The 21,203-nt window shown below is 43.4% G+C and overlaps 1 protein-coding gene across 1 annotated transcript in view; it reads right to left on the bottom strand.

Annotated features, from left to right (window-relative positions):
- LOC138681287 (antigen WC1.1-like) overlaps positions 1–21,203 on the bottom strand; it is a 273,048-nt gene that overhangs the window by 78,114 nt on the left and 173,731 nt on the right. The window contains exon 8 of the mRNA XM_069768718.1: positions 8,148–8,201. Coding sequence (XP_069624819.1) covers positions 8,148–8,201 — 54 coding nt within the window. The remainder of the gene's footprint in view (positions 1–8,147; positions 8,202–21,203) is intronic.

The raw sequence follows: 21,203 nt of genomic DNA, 5'->3' as shown, positions 1-21,203 counted from the left end.
TTCCCTCTCTAGATTCCAGAGCCAGTCCAGTTGGGTGAAACCCATGAGGAAACCGTCACATCAGATCAAGTCTGTCCAAAACCCGCCTGTTCCTCAACCTGTCCAAGCAGCTACCCAAGCAAAACCCAAGAAGGCTGATAAAAGTGGGCTGGCTAAGCAGCAGCCCGAATCCAGTTGCAAGAAGGGAATGCAGTATCGCTGTGGTTGTGAAGAACATCCAGACGGTCTCTGCCCTTTAAATCTTAAACTCCAAAACCTTGGGTCAGCAGGAGAGGCTTCCCTTGGCAAGAGTACTTCCTCTCCAGCAAAATCAATGACTGTGTCTCTGTTTTCTGGGAGCTTTGAAATAATAAAGCCACCAGCCATTTGGAGTCGGTGTGTGGTCTCCATCCTACAGCTCCAGAACCCGGTGTGGGCGTTGTCTGAAGATGGTCAAGCCCTACTAAAGAGCAGTCTAGTCCTACAAGGATACCTACAGCTCCAAGTCGGAGCCTTATACTCAAAGACGTTTGTCTTCTGTATGCTGTCCGTTATGCCCATGGGTCATTAGGAGCCAAGGACTCTACCACCCGCCCTGGTCAAGAGCCCCAGCAAAATGCTTCATTTGAATCTACCCAGTCGAGAGAAGCATCTGGTTCCCATGCGCCAAAGACAGTCGTCGCCTTCTTCTTCAGCTGGTCTGATAGTAGTCGAGTCAAGGTGTGCTGACGTCACCGAAGATGGGGAAGTGGTGACGATCTCTCCACACATCTCCAACGACTATACCAGTAATCTAGGATACGTTCAATGGACCCAACCAATGAGGGACATAACACCATTCCACGTGGCAGCTTTTAATCCTCCACACACGGGCACCAGGATCTCAGCCTCAGCAATAGATCCTAGTCCCTGGCCCATCCACACTGCCTGGGCCAAACCATGTGGCTATTGTTCTGTGTTTTGGGATCCACCCCTCCATGGGGGAGGGCTCCCATTTACTTTTGACTATGTGGCTAACTTAAGAAGTCTCCAGAAGCTACAAGCTTGTGTTGGATAAGTCCTATGCTGAGGAGAACAAAGACAGGTTCCCCTCAATGGTTGTTGACTCAAGCCTGATTACATGGCAGTCCAGGGACACAGGCCGGGGAAGGCATTTCAAAAACCTGACCTGCACATCCAAACATAGACTCAGTGTGAACAGGTGCTGAACCTAGAGTCGCCAACTCGCATATAGTTAAGTAAATAAGGCAGCACACTGCAGCGCTAAAACATGCAAACTTGAAAACACGAAATTTGAACTGCATTACTGCACTAGAAAAATGAAAAATGAGAGCTTTTAGCGCATAAAAATGGCCAATTTTATGTGTACCTGGTAGCCCCGTTATGGCATCTCTCTTATACCAGGTCCTACGCTTGCCTTACCTCGCTGAGAATAAACGTCTCCATCTGAATGGGTACATGTGAAACCTCTTCTTAGACTAAAATTCTCTCTCTCTGTGGAGGGGTATTGGACCTGCTGTAATTAAAACACCTGAAGCTAGGAGGCGGAGTGCACGATCAGAAGGCTAGAGAATACATTTCAAAAACCTGACCTGCACATCCAAACATAGACTCAGTGTGAACAGGTGCTGAACCTAGAGTCGCCAACTCACATATAGTTAAGTAAATAAGGCAGCACACTGCAGCGCTAAAACATGCAAACTTGAAAACACGAAATTTGAACTGCATTACTGCACTAGAAATATGAAAAATGAGAGCTTTTAGCGCATAAAAATGGCCAATTTTATGTGTACCTGGTAGCCCCGTTACGGCATCTCTCTTATACCAGGTCCTACGCTTGCCTTACCTCGCTGAGAATAAACGTCTCTATCTGAATGGGTACATGTGAAACCTCTTCTCAGACTAAAATTCTCTCTCTCTGTGGAGGGGTATTGGACCTGCTGTAATTAAAACACCTGAAGCTAGGAGGCGGAGTGCACGATCAGAAGGCTAGAGAATACATTTCAAAAACCTAACCTGCACATCCAAACATAGACTCAGTGTGAACAGGTGCTGAACCTAGAGTCGCCAACTCGCATATAGTTAAGTAAATAAGGAAGCACACTGCAGCGCTAAAACATGCAAACTTGAAAACACGAAATTTGAACTGCATTACTGCACTAGAAATATGAAAAATGAGAGCTTTTAGCGCATAAAAAAGGCCAATTTTATGTGTACCTGGTAGCCCCGTTACGGCATCTCTCTTATACCAGGTCCTATGCTTGCCTTACCTCGCTGAGAATAAACGTCTCCATCTGAATGGGTACATGTGAAACCTCTTCTTAGACTAAAATTCTCTCTCTCTGTGGAGGGGTATTGGACCTGCTGTAATTAAAACACCTGAAGCTAGGAGGCGGAGTGCACGATCAGAAGGCTAGAGAATACATTTCAAAAACCTGACCTGCACATCCAAACATAGACTCAGTGTGAACAGGTGCTGAACCTAGAGTCACCAACTCGCATATAGTTAATTAAATAAGGCAGCACACTGCAGCGCTAAAACATGCAAACTTGAAAACATGAAATTTGAACTGCATTACTGCACTAGAAATATGAAAAATGAGAGCTTTTAGCGCATAAAAAAGGCAAATTTTATGTGTACCTGGTAGCCCCGTTACGGCATCTCTCTTATACCAGGTCCTACGCTTGCCTTACCTCGCTGAGAATAAACGTCTCCATCTGAATGGGTACATGTGAAACCTCTTCTTAGACTAAAATTCTCTCTCTCTGTGGAGGGGTATTGGACCTGCTGTAATTAAAACACCTGAAGCTAGGAGGCGGAGTGCACGATCAGAAGGCTAGAGAATACATTTCAAAAACCTGACCTGCACATCCAAACATATACTCAGTGTGAACAGGTGCTGAACCTAGAGTCGCCAACTCGCATATAGTTAAGTAAATAAGGCAGCACACTGCAGCGCTAAAACATGCAAACTTGAAAACACGAAATTTGAACTGCATTACTGCACTAGAAATATGAAAAATGAGAGCTTTTAGCGCATAAAAATGGCCAATTTTATGTGTACCTGGTAGCCCCGTTACAGCAGGTCCTACGCTTGCCTTACCTCGCTGAGAATAAACGTCTCCATCTGAATGGGTACATGTGAAACCTCTTCTCAGACTAAAATTCTCTCTCTGTGGAGGGGTATTGGACCTGCTGTAATTAAAACACCTGAAGCTAGGAGGCGGAGTGCACGATCAGAAGGCTAGAGAATACATTTCAAAAACCTGACCTGCACATCCAAACATGGACTCAGTGTGAACAGGTGCTGAACCTAGAGTCACCAACTCGCATATAGTTAAGTAAATAAGGCAGCACACTGCAGCGCTAAAACATGCAAACTTGAAAACACGAAATTTGAACTGAAGGGACACGCTGTTACAACCCCTGCCTCTTGGACATTTTCTTCTGGATAACGGGCAGAAGATGGTTCCTATGTGGATACCTTCAGCGTCCATGTGGCCCGTTGGTGAAGATTCCTAAACAGAAGTTTCCTCCTCTCAGCTTTTCTCTGACCCAGTGGAGGTGTTGTTCTCTTTGCTCATCTCCAATGACTTTTCCTGTGTTCTGTACCCAAGAACATCTCTGCTATCTGGAAGTTTGTCTCTGGATATTGGGCAGAAGATGGATCCTGTGAGAGTTCCCTCAGCTTCCGTGTGGCCGGCTGGTGAAGTTACCAATGCACATGTTTTCTTGTCTCTGATTTCCCCTGATCTGGAAGAAGAGGTCCAGTTATCTCGGGATTACGGGCAGAAGTTGAACCCTGTAAGAGGGTTTCCAAGTGTCTGGTTGATGCAGATGTCAAGACAGTAGCATCCAAGTCGCTGCTTCCTATCTGCCTGGAGGAATTGGTCCAGCTCGTTGTGGAAGATAATCCCTTAGGGCATGAAGAGACTTTACTATCTGAGATTCCTGTTGACTTGTCTGCTTTGTTCTACCCTAAAGATGTCACTGTCTGCAAAGCCTTTATGACTGTATAAGTACATCAACAACACTTTCAAAATATTTACATTCAAAATTGTTTTTTGGATTTAATGACTAATCCATATAGTTTAACATGGTTATTGTTGCAGTGGCATATATCACTACAAAAAAGCATTTAAAAATGTTGCTTGTTTGTTTAAATTTTTACCCATATACTATTCCGTGTTCTGGGGTACAATTTTGTGATATATAACACTTAAAAAAAGTTTCAAAATTTTGCCGGGTTACGTTTCTCAGCGAAAAAGTATTACATGTTCTTGGGTAGATTTCCTTGGATTATAACCATCAAAAAATTATAAAAAAAAATGTAACCTTATGATTTTACTCATCCATAGAATATTATGTCTTCTGGGGTGGATTTTGTTGCTATCTAAGCGTCAAAAAACTTTTTTTTAAAATGTATCGATATTATGTTGTCCATCCATACAGAGTTTTGTGTTCTTGGATACATTTCCTTTGTATATAACCTTCAAAATTGCATAGCTTTTATGAGTTTAGGAGTACCAATACATATTAATTTGAACAGAGTGTGTATAAGGTCTCCTTACTGTCTAATACAGAGTATAACTGAGTCCCTCTGAGTACCTAATTTTTGACAGTTCTTGACTTCTTCATACATGAAATGGAAATTTCCTGTTTTTTTATTAAACAAAAAGCAATTTTTGTTTACTTAAATCATATTTTTTTTTAAAAATCCTTTTTTAAATGTTGCCTTATATGCAAGTCATTATACAGTAAAAAATATTTCCTGACTATTTTTTTCCTGTAAAATACAATTTCTTTTCGGTTTGTAATGTTTTATTGTCAGTCCTTAGAGAGGAGTAAAAGTGTGACCCCACAGTTCTCAGCAGTGATCTGGGGGTCAGAGATGATTCCATGGGTCTTCCCCATGCTGTTCTCCTTCAATTCAGCACTTTTCCCATGCTTTTGAACATTTGCACTGTAGAGTCTGCTGGAAGAAAGCTCAGCTTTCCCATTGACTCCCTTTACACTTGTTACTCGAAACAAGCATGCAAGTATTAGGAATTACTCAGTTATTCTCTAATTATGACAGTTTTTAATAATCTTTTCACATTTGTACACCTAGACTTGTCGCAATGATGGTAAGAGTTCAAGAAGAAAAATGGTTATATCATCCCAATTTTTTAGTATTGGGTTACTGAGATTTTAATACTCTTTGCCATAGGCTGTTGTGATGGTCATTTCACTAAAAGGTTTAACCCCTTCACGCCACGGCCCTTTTTCGTTTTTTTGTGTTTTCATTTTCGCTACCCACCTTCCCAGAGCCATAACTTTTTTATTTTTCCATCAATATGGCCATGTGAGGGCTTATTTTTTGCGGGACGAGTTGTACTTTTGAACGACCTGCCATTATGATTCTCCAGGTCATTACGAGTTCATAGACACAAACATGTCTAGGTTATTTTTTATCTAAAGTGGTGAAAAAAAAATCAAAACTTTGCTAAAAAAACAAAAACGAATGCGCCATTTTCCAATATCCATAGCGTCTCCATTTTTCGTGATCCGGGGTCGGTTGAGGGCCTAGTTTTTGCATGCTGAGCTGATGTTTTTAATGATAGCATGTTTGTGCAGATACCGTATATACTCGAGTATAATCCGACCTGAGTATAAGCCGACCCCCCTAATTTTGCCACAAAAAACTGGGAAAACTTATTGACTCGAGTATAAGCCTAGGGTGGAAATGCAGCATTTACCGGTGAATTTCAAAAATAAAAATAGATCATTATTGCCCCATAGCTGTGCCATATAGTGCTCTGCACCGTTCATATTTCCCCATAGCTGTGCCATATAGTGCTCTGCACCGTTTATATTGCCCCATATCTGCCCCATATAGTGCTCTGCACCGTTCATATTGCCCCATATCTGCCCCATATAGTGCTCTACACTGTTCATATTGCCCCATATCTGCCCCATATAGTGCTCTGCACCGTTCATATTGCCCCATATCTGCCCCATATAGTGCTCTGCACTGTTCATATTGCCCCATATCTGCCCCATATAGTGCTCTGCACCGTTCATATTGCCCCATATCTGCCCCATATAGTGCTCTGCACCGTTCATATTGCCCCATATCTGCCCCATATAATTCTCTGCACCGTTCATATTGCCCCATATCTGCCCCATATAGTGCTCTGCACTGTTCATATTGCCCCATATCTGCCCCATATAGTGCTCTGCACTGTTCATATTGCCCCATATCGTGCTCTGCACTGTTCATATTGCCCCATATCTGCCCCATATAGTGCTCTGCACCGTTCATATTGCCCCATATCTGCCCCATATAGTGCTCTGCACTGTTCATATTACCCCATATCTGCCCCATATAGTGCACTGCACTGTTCATATTGCCCCATATCTGCCCCATATAGTGCTCTGTACTGTTCATATTGCCCCATATCTGCCCCATATAGTGCTCTGCACTGTTCATATTGCTCCATATCTGCCCCATATAGTGCTCTGCACCGTTCATACTGCCCCATAGATGTTCGGTATAAATCTGTGCCGCCGCTCCTGCTGCTGCAATAAAAAAAAAAAAAAGCCATACTCACCTTTCTTGATTGCAGCTTCCGGCGTCCGGTCCCGCCGTCTCCCTGCTCTGACTGATCAGGCAGAGGGCGGCGCGCACACTATATGCGTCATCGCGCCCTCTGACCTGCACAGTCAGAGCGCAGATAGACGCCGGGAAGATGGAGCGGCGCCCGGCGGCTGGAACGCGGACAGGTGAATATGACATACTTACCTGGTCCTGGCGTCCGGCTCCTTCCCCCGTACAGCTGGTCTTCGGTGCTGCAGCCTCTTCCTCTATCAGCGGTCACCGTTACCGCTGATTAGAGAAATGAATAGGCGGCTCCACCCCTATGGGAGGTGGAGCCGCTTATTCATTTCTCTAATGAGCGGTCCCACGTGACCGCTGAAGAGGGGAAGAAGCTGCAGCACAGAAGACCGTGGGAGGGCAGGGGGAGCGCCAGGATCGCTGGGACTAGGTAAGTATACCTCAGCGCCCTCTCCCCCTCACCCGCCGACCCCACCGCTACGGTGACTCGAGTATAAGCCGAGAGGGGCACTTTCAGCCCAAAAATTTGGGCTGAAAATCTCGGCTTATACTCGAGTATATACGGTACATTCTTTTGCCCGTTATTGCATTTTAATGCAATGTCGCAGCGACCAAAGAAAACGTAATTCTGGCGTTTCAAATTTTTTTCTCGCTACGCTGTTTAGCAATCAGGTTAATGCATTTTTTTATTGATAGATCAGGCGATTCTGAATGTGGCAATACCAAATATGTGTTGGTTTGATTTTTTTTATTGTTTTATTTTGGATGGGGCGAAAGGGGGTGATTTAAACTTTTATATTTTTTCGTTTTTTTCATATTTTTAAAAACATTTTTTTTTACTTTTGCCATGCTTCAATAGCCTCCAAGGGAGGCTAGAAGCTGGCACAACTGGATCGGCTCAGCTACATAGCAGCGATCATCAGATCGCTGCTATGCAGCTGAAATGCAGGCTTCCCACAGAGGGGCGCTCACAGCAGGCCGGCATCAGTAACCATAGAGGTCTCAAGGACCTCTATGGTTACCATCTTGACACATCACTGACCCCCGATCATGTGACGGGGGTTGGCGATGGGCTCATTTCCGGCCGCGCGGCCGGAAGCGGTAGTTAAATGCCGCTGTCAACGTTTGACAGCGGCATTTAGCAGGTTAACAGTGGCAGGTGGATCGCGATTCCACCTGCCGCTATTGCGCGCTCATGTCAGCTGTACATAACAGTTGACATGTCGCGACTTTAATGTGGGCTCAGCGCCGGAGGCCGCATCAAAGGGGAGACACGACATGCGCCGTACTAGTACGGGGCATATCGTGAAGGGGTTAAGGAAGGCCTGGATGCCTTTTTGGTAGTGTGTGCGACTGAAGGAATGCTCTCCCTCTGTCAAGCTCAGAAGTTATTGAAGCATCTGAGAGACTGGAACTTCTATTAATTCAAGTATCTGCATCATCCCATTGATGCACATCACGATGCAAAAAAATTACTTCTTATTAAGGAGTTCAGAAAATTAGAGGTAAAAGGGTTCATCAGTAGCTTCTAAGTTGTAAATGGTTAGTAAGTGAAATATTTCTACCAACCTGTACAAGGCTCGGATTCTGGGCAACTCTGAATTATATTTTTATTTTTATTACCTAAATAATAAAGACAGAAATAAAGAAAAATTAATGATTGTAACAATGAAATATCCAGACTCAATGAGAAATGTGAAAATCAAGACCTAAACATAGATTTAATATCAGCTTCACTAACATATTGAGCCTATTAGCCCTTGGATGTTTTGGGGGTTTCCATATTGGGAAATGATATTAATGTAGCAGTTCAGTGATTTTATATTTTTTATTCATTATGTAGTTATTCCACAATGAATTTGATTCAGCTACCATTACTTTATTAGTTGTTTCTTTAAATCCTAACATTCATGGCATATTAGTCAGCTTGGTTACATGATCACATATCGATCCCCCTGGATATTACATTCATTTATATTCTATGGAGAAATGAAATAGCACATATTGTACCACACACTTTATATGTATGCATAGGAAGGAGGAGAGAGCCCCTATCACAGTTGCTGATGATGACATGACAGCTTCCATCACACAGAATATAGAAGAAGTATATATTTTACCTGATGAAGGCTTTTTTAAGGTGAAATGCGTTGTTTTTACTTGGTACATTTCAGGAAAAATTTTTTTTTTTTACATTTTTGTTTAAAATAAGCTGATCTATCACATGTTACAATTTTCGGGAGCACCAGCACCAGATTGGATTTCTGTTTCTTTTTACAGAATATAGAAGATAACAGTGCTGCCTTTCTAACTGTATACTGATAACATGCTATGAGATTATAAATAATAGAATAATAAAAATGTTATTCAAGCAGTCATAGCTGGTGATGTTTGGAGAAGCGTGCATACTATTAAGGTCTTCTCTGGTGCTGCTCTAATATATATATATATATATATATATGTATGTATATATTGTAGGGATTCCACTCACTCAGGTGCGATGGCTGACACTCAGGAGACGTGTTCCTTTAAAGTTCACTGGGTTTATTGCTTCATAAACCATGTGGCAAAACAACAGAAAACAAATAGCCTTTGGTTCAGGCAAAGAAAAACAAGTGTCCAGTTCATCCGGCTCAGTCCTGAAGCCGTAACACACTCAGGAGGGTTTCACCTCCACACATATCTGCTGTGTAAAGGATTAGCCAGTCTTATAAAGAGCTAACCCCACCCAGTAACCCATCACATGATTAGCCATGTGGTCTGACATTACCACAGGTCCTGAAACACATATACAAGATTATGTGCAAAACAGAAATACCCCTGGGCTACCATACAGTAACAAGGCACTTATATGGCACATACCTCCCATCGACTACACACCCTTTAGCCATGCTACAATATATATATATATACACACACACAAGTGCTTCTCAAAAAATAGAATGTCAGCAAAAAGTCAATTTATTTCAGTTCTTCCATGTAAAAGTGAAACTCATATATTATATAGAGTCATTACAAACAGAGAGATCTATTTCAAGTGTTTATTTCTGTTAATGTTGATGATTATGGCTTACAGCCAATGAAAACCCAAAAGTCATTATCTCAGAAAAATAGAATACTTTATAACACCAGCTTGAAAAAATTATTGTAAAATCTGAAATGTTGGTCTACTGATATGTATGTTCAGTAAATGCACTCAATACTTGGTCAGGGCTCCTTTTGCATCAATTACTGCATCAATGCGGCATATGGAGGTGATCAGCCTGTGCCAATGCTGAGGTGTTATGGAAGCCCAGGTTGCTTTGATAGCAGCCTTCAGCTCATCTGCATTGTGGGGTCTGGTGTCTCTCATCTTCCTCTTGACAATATCCCATAGATTCTCTATGGGGTTAAGGTCAGGCGAGTTTGCTGGCCAATCAAGCACAGTGATACTGTTGTTTTTAAACCAGGTATTGGTACTTTTGACCATGATTAAGACGTTAGTTGAAACGCATCGGAAGAACGCTGCCATGTGTGCATAATGCTGTAAGAAAGTATAACTTATTTACAAGTGGTGTACCATAGGATACAACCCTTTCCTTTTTTAAAAAATGAAGAAATAAATTTACTGATTTTACTACATTCCTGCAGGATTCATCGATTTTTCTGTGGACTGAGTGCTCAACTTTTCCGTGCAGGAACAGGTGTGGAATAGCCGATAGTCAGGTGAGCTGACTATCTTTTGATTTTTTAATTAAATTTCCATCTCCCAAAAGCTTGTCGGCAAAGGAAAGCATGAAGTGCACTAAAATTTCCTGGTAGATGGCTGTGCTAACTGTGGTCTTTCTAAGGCAGGTTTCACATGTCAGTGGCACCGGTATGTGAGGTGACAGTTTCCTCACGTACCGGAGACACTGACTCGCGTAGACACATTAAAATCAATGTGTCTCTGCACATGTTAGCGTGTTTTCACGGACCGTGTGTCCGTTTGGAAAACACGGAGACATGACAGTGTTCGTGGGAGCGCACGAATCACACGGACCCATTAAAGTCAATGGGTCCGTGTAAAACACGTACCGCACACGGATGTTGTCCGTGTGCAGTCCGTGTGCCGTGCAGGACACAGCGTTATTGTAAACGCTGTCCCCCCCACTTGTGCTGAAGCCAGAATTCATCCCTTCTTCCCAGCAGCGTTCGCTGGTAAGAAGGAATGAATAATTTCCCCCCGTTTGCCAGGAAATACTCACCCAGCTCCCAGCTCCAGCAATGTCTCCTCTCAGCGGCTGCAGCCTGTGCTGTGTGAGCGGTCACGTGGTCCCGCTCATTACAGTGAGGAATATGCGCATATTCCTCACTGTAATGAGCGGGACCACGTGACCGTTCACACAGGACCTGCTGCTGGCGCAGAGAGTAGACATCGCTGGAGCTGGGAGCTGGGTGAGTATTTCCTGGCAAACGGGGGGGGGGGGGAGGGTACGCACAAACTTTATGAGCAGAACAGAAATGAACACATGAAATAGATCTCTCTGTTTGTAATGACTCTATATAATAAATGAGTTTCACTTTTGTATTGAAGAACTGAAATAAATTAACTTTTTGAATATATTCTAATTTTGAGAAATGCACCTGTGTTCTGTCTTCATACACGTTGACACAGGGTGCAATCTGACATACAACATAAACCACTTCTATCTTCCAAATAAGCAGACCGTTCTCTGTAGTCTAACGTTTTTTTTTTATTGGTGAACAGGTGTAGAACATGTGATAAAACTATAAGAATACAAACAACAAAGGTAACTTTTGGCAAATAATCACACAGCTGACACTTTACAATTAACAGGAAAGTATACAGTATGATGCAAACTTTAACATGGAAATTCACAGATCTCTAATTATCACATCTTCTATGTACTGGCTGCCATACAGTTAATCACATTTCTGGACAACACTGTATTGCAAGAATAGAGATGCTAATCTTATTAGATATGATTTACCAGGATAACAAAACTCAAGTTGGAGCAGTTACAGGAGGGAAAACAAACATGTGTGTCCCAGGAAGTACACAGAAGAAAAACTGAACTTCTTCTTCCCAGAATACCTTGCTTTAATCCCATAATGCATCACTCTATTTGCTGTTAAAGACTCAGATTATAAAATTCAGCCACCACTAGATGGTGCTATAACTAGTGTTGAGCGATACCGTCCGATACTTGAAAGTATCGGTATCGGATAGTATCGGCCGATACCCGAAAAATATCAGATATCGCCGATACCGATATCCGATACCAATACAAGTCAATGGGACATCAAGTATCGGAAGGTATTCTCATGGTTCCCAGGGTCTGAAGGAGAGGAAACTCTCCTTCAGGCCCTGGGATCCATAGGGATGTGTAAAATAAAGAATTAAAATAAAAAATATTGATATATTTACCTCTCCGGCGGCCCCTGAACTCAGCGCGGGTAACCGGCAGGCTTCTTTGTTCAAAATCAGCGCTTTTAGGACCTGAGAATCACGTCCCGGCTTCTGATTGGTCGCGGGCCGCCCATGTGACCGCCACGCGACCAATCACAAGCCGCGACGTCACCGCAAGCTATTAACACGCTCATTTTTAAAAATGAGCGCGTTAATGGCTTTCAAAGACGTAGCGGCTTGTGATTGGTCGCGTGGCCGCGACCAATCACAAGCCGCTACGTCTTTGAAAGTCATTAACGCGCTCATTTTTCAAAAAAGAGCGCGCTAATAGCTTGCGGTGACGTCGCGGCTTGTGATTGGTCGCGGCCACGCGACCAATCACAAGCCGCTACATCTTTGAAAGCCATTAACGCGCTCATTTTTAAAAATGAGCGCATTAATAGCTTGCGGTGACGTCGCGGCTAGTGATTGGTCGCGGCCACGCGACCAATCACAAGCCGCTACGTCTTTGAAAGCCATTAACGCGCTCATTTTTAAAAATGAGCGCGTTAATAGCTTGCGGTGACGTCGCGGCTTGTGATTGGTCGCGTGGCCGCGACCAATCACAAGCCGCTACGTCTTTGAAAGTCATTAACGCGCTCATTTTTCAAAAATGAGCGCGCTAATAGCTTGCGGTGACGTCGCGGCTTGTGATTGGTCACGTGGCGGTCACATGGGCGGCCCGCGACCAATCAGTAGCCGGGACGTGATTCTCAGGTCCTAAAAGCGCTGATTTTGAACAACGAAGCCTGCCGGTTACCCGCGGACTCACCAGGGGCCGCCGGAGAGGTAAATATATAAATATTTTTTATTTTAATTCTTTATTTTACACATCTCTATGTATCCGATACCGATACCCGATACCACAAAAGTATCGGATCTCGGTATCGGAATTCCGATACCGCAAGTATCGGCCGATACCCGATACTTGCGGTATCGGAATGCTCAACACTAGCTATAACGCAACAAACCAGCACATAAATGCGAACATATTGCCCTATGTTCAGATGGGCAGAACAACATGTACAGTTAGGGCCAGAAATATTTGGACAGTGACACAATTTTCGCGAGTTGGGCTCTGCATGCCACCACATTGGATTTGAAATGAAACCTCTACAACAGAATTCAAGTGCAGATTGTAACGTTTAATTTGAAGGGTTGAACAAAAATATCTGATAGAAAATGTAGGAATTGTACACATTTCTTTACAAACACTCCACATTTTAGGAGGTCAAAAGTAATTGGACAAATAAACATAACCCAAACAAAATATTTTTATTTTCAATATTTTGTTGCAAATCCTTTGGAGGCAATCACTGCCTTAAGTCTGGAACCCATGGACATCACCAAACGCTGGGTTTCCTCCTTCTTAATGCTTTGCCAGGCCTTTACAGCCGCAGCCTTCAGGTCTTGCTTGTTTGTGGATCTTTCCGTCTTAAGTCTGGATTTCAGCAAGTGAAATGCATGCTCAATTGGGTTTAGATCTGGAGATTGACTTGGCCATTGCAGAATGTTCCACTTTTTGGCACTCATGAACTCCTGGGTAGCTTTGGCTGTATGCTTGGGGTCATTGTCCATCTGTACTATGAAGCGCCGTCCAATCAACTTTGCAGCATTTGGCTGAATCTGGGCTGAAAGTATATCCCGGTACACTTCAGAATTCATCCGGCTACTCTTGTCTGCTCTTATGTCATCAATAAACACAAGTGACCCAGTGCCATTGAAAGCCATACATGCCCATGCCATCACGTTGCCTCCACCATGTTTTACAGAGGATGTGGTGTGCCTTGGATCATGTGCCGTTCCCTTTCTTCTCCAAACTTTTTTCTTCCCATCATTCTGGTACAGGTTGATCTTTGTCTCATCTGTCCATAGAATACTTTTCCAGAACTGAGCTGGCTTCTTGAGGTGTTTTTCTGCAAATTTAACTCTGGCCTGTCTATTTTTGGTATTGATGAATTGTTTGCATCTAGATGTGAACCCTTTGTATTTACTGTCATGGAGTCTTCTCTTTACTGTTGACTTAGAGACAGATACACCTACTTCACTGAGAGTGTTCTGGACTTCAGTTGATGTTATGAACGGGTTCTTCTTCACCAAATTAAGTATGCGGCGATCATCCACCACTGTTGTCATCCGTGGACGCCCAGGCCTTTTTGAGTTCCCAAGCTCACCAGTCAATTCCTTTTTTCTCAGAATGTACCCAACTGTTGATTTTGCTACTCCAAGCATGTCTGCTATCTCTCTGATGGGTTTTTTCTTTTTTTTCAGCCTCAGGATGTTCTGCTTCACCTCAATTGAGAGTTCCTTTGACCGCATGTTGTCTGCTCACAGCAACAGCTTCCAAATGCAAAACCACACACCTGGAATCCACCCCTGACCTTTTAACTACTTCATTGATTACAGGTTAACGAGGGAGACGCCTTCAGAGTTAATTGCAGCCCTTAGAGTCCATTGTCCAATTACTTTTGGTCCCTTGAAAAAGAGGACGCTATGCATTACAGAGCTATGATTCCTAAACCCTTTCTCCGATTTGGATGTGGAAACTATCATATTGCAGCTGGGAGTGTGCACTTTCAGCCCATATTATATATATAATTGTATTTCTGAACATGTTTTTGTAAACAGCTAAAATAACAAAACTTGTGTCACTGTCCAAATATTTCTGGCCCTAACTGTATAAACACTGCTCAAAAGAATTATGGGAACACTAAAATCCCACATCCTAGATATCACTGAATTAAATATTTCAGATGTAAATCTTTATTCATTACATAGTGGAATGTGTTGAGAACAATAAAACCTAAAAATGATCAATTTAAATCACAACTAATATGCCACGGAGGTCTGGAAGTTACAGGCTGATCCAACTTCAGTGGAAATGCCTCAAGGCAAGGAAATGATGCTCAGTAGTGTGTGTGGCCTCCACATGCCTGTATGACCTCCCTTCAATGCCTGGGCATGCTCCTGGTGAGGAGGCAGATGGTCTCCTGAGGGATCTCCTCTCAAACCTGGGCTAAAGCATCCGTGAACTCCTGGACAGTCTGTGATGCAACCTGAAGTTAGTGGATGGTGTGAGACATGATGTCCCAGATGTGTTCAATCAGATTCAGGTCTGAGGAACAGACAGGCCAGTCAATAGCTTCAATGCCTTCATCTTGCAGGAACTGCTGACATACTCCAGCCACATGAGGTCTGACATTGTCCTGCATTAGGAGGAACCCAGGGCCAACCGCAACAGCATATGGTCTCACAAGGGGTCTGAGGATCTCATCTCGGTACCTAATGGCAGTCAGACTACCTCTGGCAAGCACATGGAGAGCTGTGCGGCCCTCCAAAGAAATGCCACCCCATACCATTACTGACCCACTGCCAAACCAGTCATGCTGAAGGATGTAGCAGGCAGCAGATCATTCTCTACGTTGTCTCCACACTCTGTCACGTCTGTCACATGTGCTCAGTGTGAACCTGCTTTCATCTGTGCAGAGCACAGGGCACCAGTGGCCAATCCTTGTGTTCTGTGGCAAATGCCAAGAATCCTCCACGGTGTTGAGCTGTGAGCACAACCCCCTTCTCTGGATGACAAGCACTCAGACCATCCTCATGGAATCGGTTTCTAACTGTTTGTGCAGACACATGCACATTTTTGGCCTGCTGGAGGTCATTTCTTAGGGCTCTCGCAGTGCTCCTCCTGTTCCTCCCTGCACAAAAGGCTGAGGTAGTGGTCCTTCTGCTTGGTTGTTGCTCTCCTACTGCCCCCTCCACGTCTCCTGGTGTACTGGTCAATGTCCTGGTAGCGCCTCCAGCTTCTGGACACTCCGCTGACAGATACAGCAAACCTTCTTGCCACAGCTCACATTGATGTGCCATCCTGGATTAGCTGCACTACCTGAGCCACTTGTGTGGGTTGTAGAGTCTGTCTGTAGCTAACGCGAGTGTGAAAGCACAACCAACATTCAAAAGTGACCAAAACATCAGCCAGAAACAATTGGTACTGAGATGTGGTCTTTGGTCCCGACCTGCAGAACCACACCTTTATTGACTGTGTCTTGATTATTGCCAATGATTTCCATCTGTTGTCTATTCCATTTGCACAACAGCATGTGAAATTGATTGCCAAAAAGTGTTGCTTCCTAAGTGGACAGTTTGATTTCACAGAAGTTTGATTTACTTAGAGCTATATTCTGTTGTTTAACCCCTTAACGATCGCCGATACGATTTTTAACGGCAGCAGTTAAGGGTACTTAAACCACAGTGCCGCTAATTAATGGCGCTGTGGAAAAAGTGTATAGCGCCCCCTCAGAGTCGGATTTTCTCCATGGTCTGGGTTGCTGGGGGTAGCCGAGACCCCAGAGAACATGATTCGGGTCGGTTAACCATTTACCGGTGGTCGCAAAAAAAAGCAATTTGCCATTGATCCCACATCAGAGGACAGAGAAATGGGGTCCCTGATCACCCCCAATACTCACCCATCTCCCCCGGTGCTCCTCGTGGTTCCCCATGGGCACCGCCATCTTCTTCTGGCACAAAAAAATGGTGGACGCATGCGCAGTGCGCCTGCCGGCTGGCACCTGGAGGATCTTTGGGGTCTCGGCTGCCGTGGGTGGCCAAGACCCCAAAGAACATGATCGGGGTCGGTTTTTACCAACCCCTGTTTTGTGATTGCCAGTAAATAACCATTTACCGGCGTCCGCCAAAAAAAATACAGTGTGTTATTCTCTGTCCTCTGATGTGACCGCACATCAGAGGACAGAGAAATAGGGGGATCGGAGACCCTGTTATACTTACCGGTGTCCCTGGGTCCTCCTGCTTCTTCTCCTGGCCGCTGGCATCTTCCTTCGGGAAAAAATGGCGGGTGCATGCACAGTGCACCCGCCGTGATCTGCCGTCCGGCAGAGGAAGATTCTCCCTCTTGTTTTATTTTGGACATTGCAAGATCCTATCACAGTGATCAAAATTAAAAAAAATAGTAAATAACCCCCCCCCCCTTTATCACCCCATTAGTAAGGAAAAAAATAATAAAATAAAAAAGTATGTATTTCCATTTTCCAATTAGGGTTAGTGTTGGGGCTAAAGTTAGGGTTACGGTTGGGGCTAGGATTAGGGCTGTGGTTAGGGTTGGGGCTAAGGTTAAGGTAAGGGTTAGGGCTAGGATTAGGGTTAAGGTTGGGGCTAAAGTTAGGGTTAGGGTTGGGTCTAGGGTTAGGGTTAAGGCTAGGGTTGGGGCAATGGTTAGGGTAGGGGTTAAAGTTAGGGTTAAGGTTGGGGCTAAAGTTAGGGTTAGGTTTGGGGCTACGCTTAGGGTTGGGGCTAAAGTTAGGGTTAGGGTTGGGGCTAAAGTTACGGTTAGAGTTGGGATTAGGGTTGGGATTAGGGTTTGGATTAGGGTTAGGGTTGGCATTAGGATTACGTTTGGGATTAGGGTTAGGTTTGGGATTAGGGTTAAGGTTAGGGTTGGGAATAGGGGTGTATTGGGATTAGGGTTAGGTTTGAGGTTAGGATTGAGATTAGGATTAGGGGTGTGTTGGGTTTAGGGTTTTGATTAGGGTTATGGTTAGGGTTGTGATTAGGATTATGGATCAGGTTGGGATACCCCAACATATGGGGTATCGGCGCACTCAGCACAAATTGCTCAACAAATTTAATTGTCTAATTTCTCCTGTTACTCTTGTGAAAATAAAAATTTGAGGGCGAAAAGATCATTTTTGTAGAAAAAATGTGATTTTTTATTTTCACGGCTCAACGTTATAAACTTCTGTGAAGCACCTGGGGGTTTAAAGTGCTCACCACTCATCTAGAAAGGTTCCTTATAGGGTCTAGTTTCCAAAATGGTTTTAGTTATGTTTTTTTTTACTGTTTAGGTACATCAGGGGCTCTCCAAATGCGTCATGGGGTCCGATCTCAATTCCAGCCAATTCTGCATTGAAAAGTCAAACGGTGCTCCTTCTCTTCCAAGCCCTACCGTGCGTCCAAACAGTGGTTTACCCACACATTTGGGGTATCGGCATACTCAGGACAAATTGCACAACAACTTTCGTGGTCAAATATCTCCTGTTACCCTTATGAAAATAAAAATTTGGGGGCTAAAAATCATTTTTGTAGAATAAATTCTATTTTTTTATTTTCACGGTTCTGCGTTATAAACTTCTGTGAAGTACCTGGGGGTTCAAAGTGCTCATCATACATCTATATAAGTTCCTTAAGGGGTCTAATTTCCAAATGGTGTCACTTGTGGGGGGTTTCCACTGTTTAGGCACATCAGGGGCCCTCCAAAGGCAACATGGCATCCGATCTCAATTCCAGCCAATTCTGCATTGATAAAGTCAAAAGGCGCTCCTTCTCTTCCAAGCTCTGCCGTGCGCCTAAACAGTGGTTTACTCCCACACATGGGGTATCGGCGTATTCAGTAGAAATTGATCAACAAATTTTGTGGTTCATTTTCTCTTTTTACCCTTGTGAAAATAAAAAAAAATGTTCTGAAGTAAAATGTTTGCAAAAAAAGTTAAATGTTCATTTTTTCCTTCCACATTGTTTCAGTTCCTGTGAAGCACGTAAAGGGTTAATAAACTTCTTGAATGTGGTTTTGAGCACCTTGAGGGGTGTAGTTTTTAGAATGGTGTCAAGTTTGGGTATTTTCTGTTATGTACACCCCTCAAAGTGGCTTTAAATGTGATATGGTTTTGTGAATTTTGTTGTAAAAATGAGAAATCGCTGGTCAAATTTTAACCCTTATAACTTCCTAATAAAAAAAAATTGTTTCCAAAAATGCTCTGATGTAAAGTATACATGTGGGAAATGTTATTTATTAACTATTTTGTGTGATATATCTCTCTGATTTAAGGGCATAAAAATTAAAAGTTTGAAAATTGCAAAATTTTAAAAATTTTCGCCATATTTCCATTTTTTTCATAAATAATCGCAAGTAATATCAAATAAATGTTACCACTAACATGAAGTACAATATGTCGTGAAAAAACAATCTCAGAATCAGCGGGATCCGTTAAAGCGTTCCAGAGTTATAATCTTATAAAGGGACAGTGGTCAGAATTGTAAAAAATTCGCTCGGTCATTAAGTACCAAATTGGCTCTGTCACTAAGGGGTTTAGTGTTCCCTATATTTTTTTGAGCAGTGTATATAGTTAGTGCAGAGTATGAAAAAAATGCTAGACTGCTCTTTTCATCACAACTCATTCTGAAAAAAAGCTTTTCTCTTGGCTATTAGTTTGTTTATTCTATTACCATTGCCATGTCTTGTTAGTACGCGCAATTTCTGTGCTCCTTGCCTTCACAAGGTTGCACACAAATCAACCCACAAATCCCTAGTATTGTTTGTGACACACACAATATTAAGCAGGACAGTCACAGAGAAAAGTAACTCTACAGTATTTTTTAAGAATTTCCTCCTTCCCAAAAAATGTGGCAACCAAAAAATGGTAAGTAAATGTGAAAATCAGCGCTAGCAGACATGGTACTAATACTGCATGCATGTACATCAAAATAAACTATTTTAAACAGCGTTGAAAAAATAGTCAAACTTTTCACGACACCAACATTTTGTGAGTCAGACAGAGTTAAATGTTTTTCTCTTTCTGAAATATCAGTGACTTGTTCTGCACCTGCAAAAATATCTGATTGAAATACAGCAGAGCTAAGACCACACTGATCAGTCTCTATCTAGCTTTCCCTTCCGGCATTGCCTCCAAGAGTTTAGCTGCTATTTTATCAATCTCACTTTGAATGAAATGTTTATTCTTCTCTTGTCCTCACACACCAATCTTCCTGACTGCTGACTTTATCCACTGTCTGTGTACCGTATCTTCAGTAGTCCTGAGTGGACTATTCTGATAAAATGTAACTTTCATTAGGTAATTTAAAATATATTATTAACATATCCACAGTGCTACCTACACTGAAATAGGCTGAACTGCCTCTCTATGCCAGTGATAATTATACAGTCCCCCATTATATCTAAAAGACTCTTTTGCATTAGTATTTTAGCTGGTCATATAAATAGAGATGGCATATGTTGTAACATGGTATTGTGGGCAATTCATATACTGCAACATGGTATTGTGGGCAATTCATATCCAGTAACTTGGTACTGTGGGCCAATCATTTGCTGTAACATGGCATTTTGGGCCATTCATGTGCTGTAACATGGTAGTGTGGGCTATTCATATTCAATAACATGGTGTTAGGAGTCGAGTTTCCTCTGCTGCACAGGGGGAATCTCGATCCGTGTCTGCTGCGGTCTCCCATTCGGTATTGGCCGCAGTGGGCTCTGCTCAGCGGAGACGTCGCTCCCAGCGTCTCGCTGGGGCTGATTCGGTGCATAGGGTCACTACTGCCTTTTCTGGCTTTCCTATGGTACCCTGCACTGATCTGCGGCGAGCGAGCCTCTCTGGGACTAAGTCCTTGTTTACTCACACTGAGCATGCCCAGGGCAGGGTCTCCCATTGGAGGTCGAGGGCCACATGTTCGGTCACATGCTCAGGTGCTGCAGTACATTCCATTGGTCCTTCTGGAAGGTCCTGAAAGGGCAAAAACTTCAGTAGCAGCTTCCTGTGCTGCAACTATATAAACTGCGCATGACCGCACGGCCATGCGCTAGTATCGTCTTATGCTATATGCTTTGCGCCAATGTGGTCATGTGTTTGAATGTGTTCAGGGACCTGGCTGAAATAAGCCCCTAGAATGCTGGCACCTCCGGCGAGGAGATTGTATTTATGTGTGTTCAGGGACCCGGCTGAAATAAGCCCCTAGAATGCTGGCATCTCCGGCGAGGAGTTTTGTATGCATGCATGACCACTCACTGCTCACATCTGGGTAGTTGGCCTGTGCCTCTGTGAAAGTCTAACAGGGCACAGAGCTTTCCTCTCGCGGTTACTCTGTGAAGCTAACAGAGTTGGTATATACCGCCATATAGAGCCGCCATTATTTAGCAGCAGGTGCTTTCCTGCACGGTGGATCCCGGGTTGCGAACGCACCAATTCCATTTAATAAATTATATATTTGGTGCGTTCCGCCAACCCTAACAGTATACTAGCGCCAGGATCTGGCTAAGTAATGGCGGATGAACAGCGATTGCAGGGGTACATCCAGCTGCTGGAGGGCCGGTTGGCGTCTCTTGAGCGTGCAACCTCGGCGGTGGATGTTACCGCAATAGCTGTTCAGGCTACTAGCGTGGCTGCAGC

This window comes from Ranitomeya imitator, chromosome 1, assembly GCF_032444005.1.
Source record: "Ranitomeya imitator isolate aRanImi1 chromosome 1, aRanImi1.pri, whole genome shotgun sequence".
In the NCBI taxonomy this organism is placed as follows: Eukaryota; Metazoa; Chordata; class Amphibia; order Anura; family Dendrobatidae; genus Ranitomeya; species Ranitomeya imitator.
Note: the sequence above shows the minus strand (reverse complement) of the source record. Positions and strands in the feature narration are given on the sequence as shown.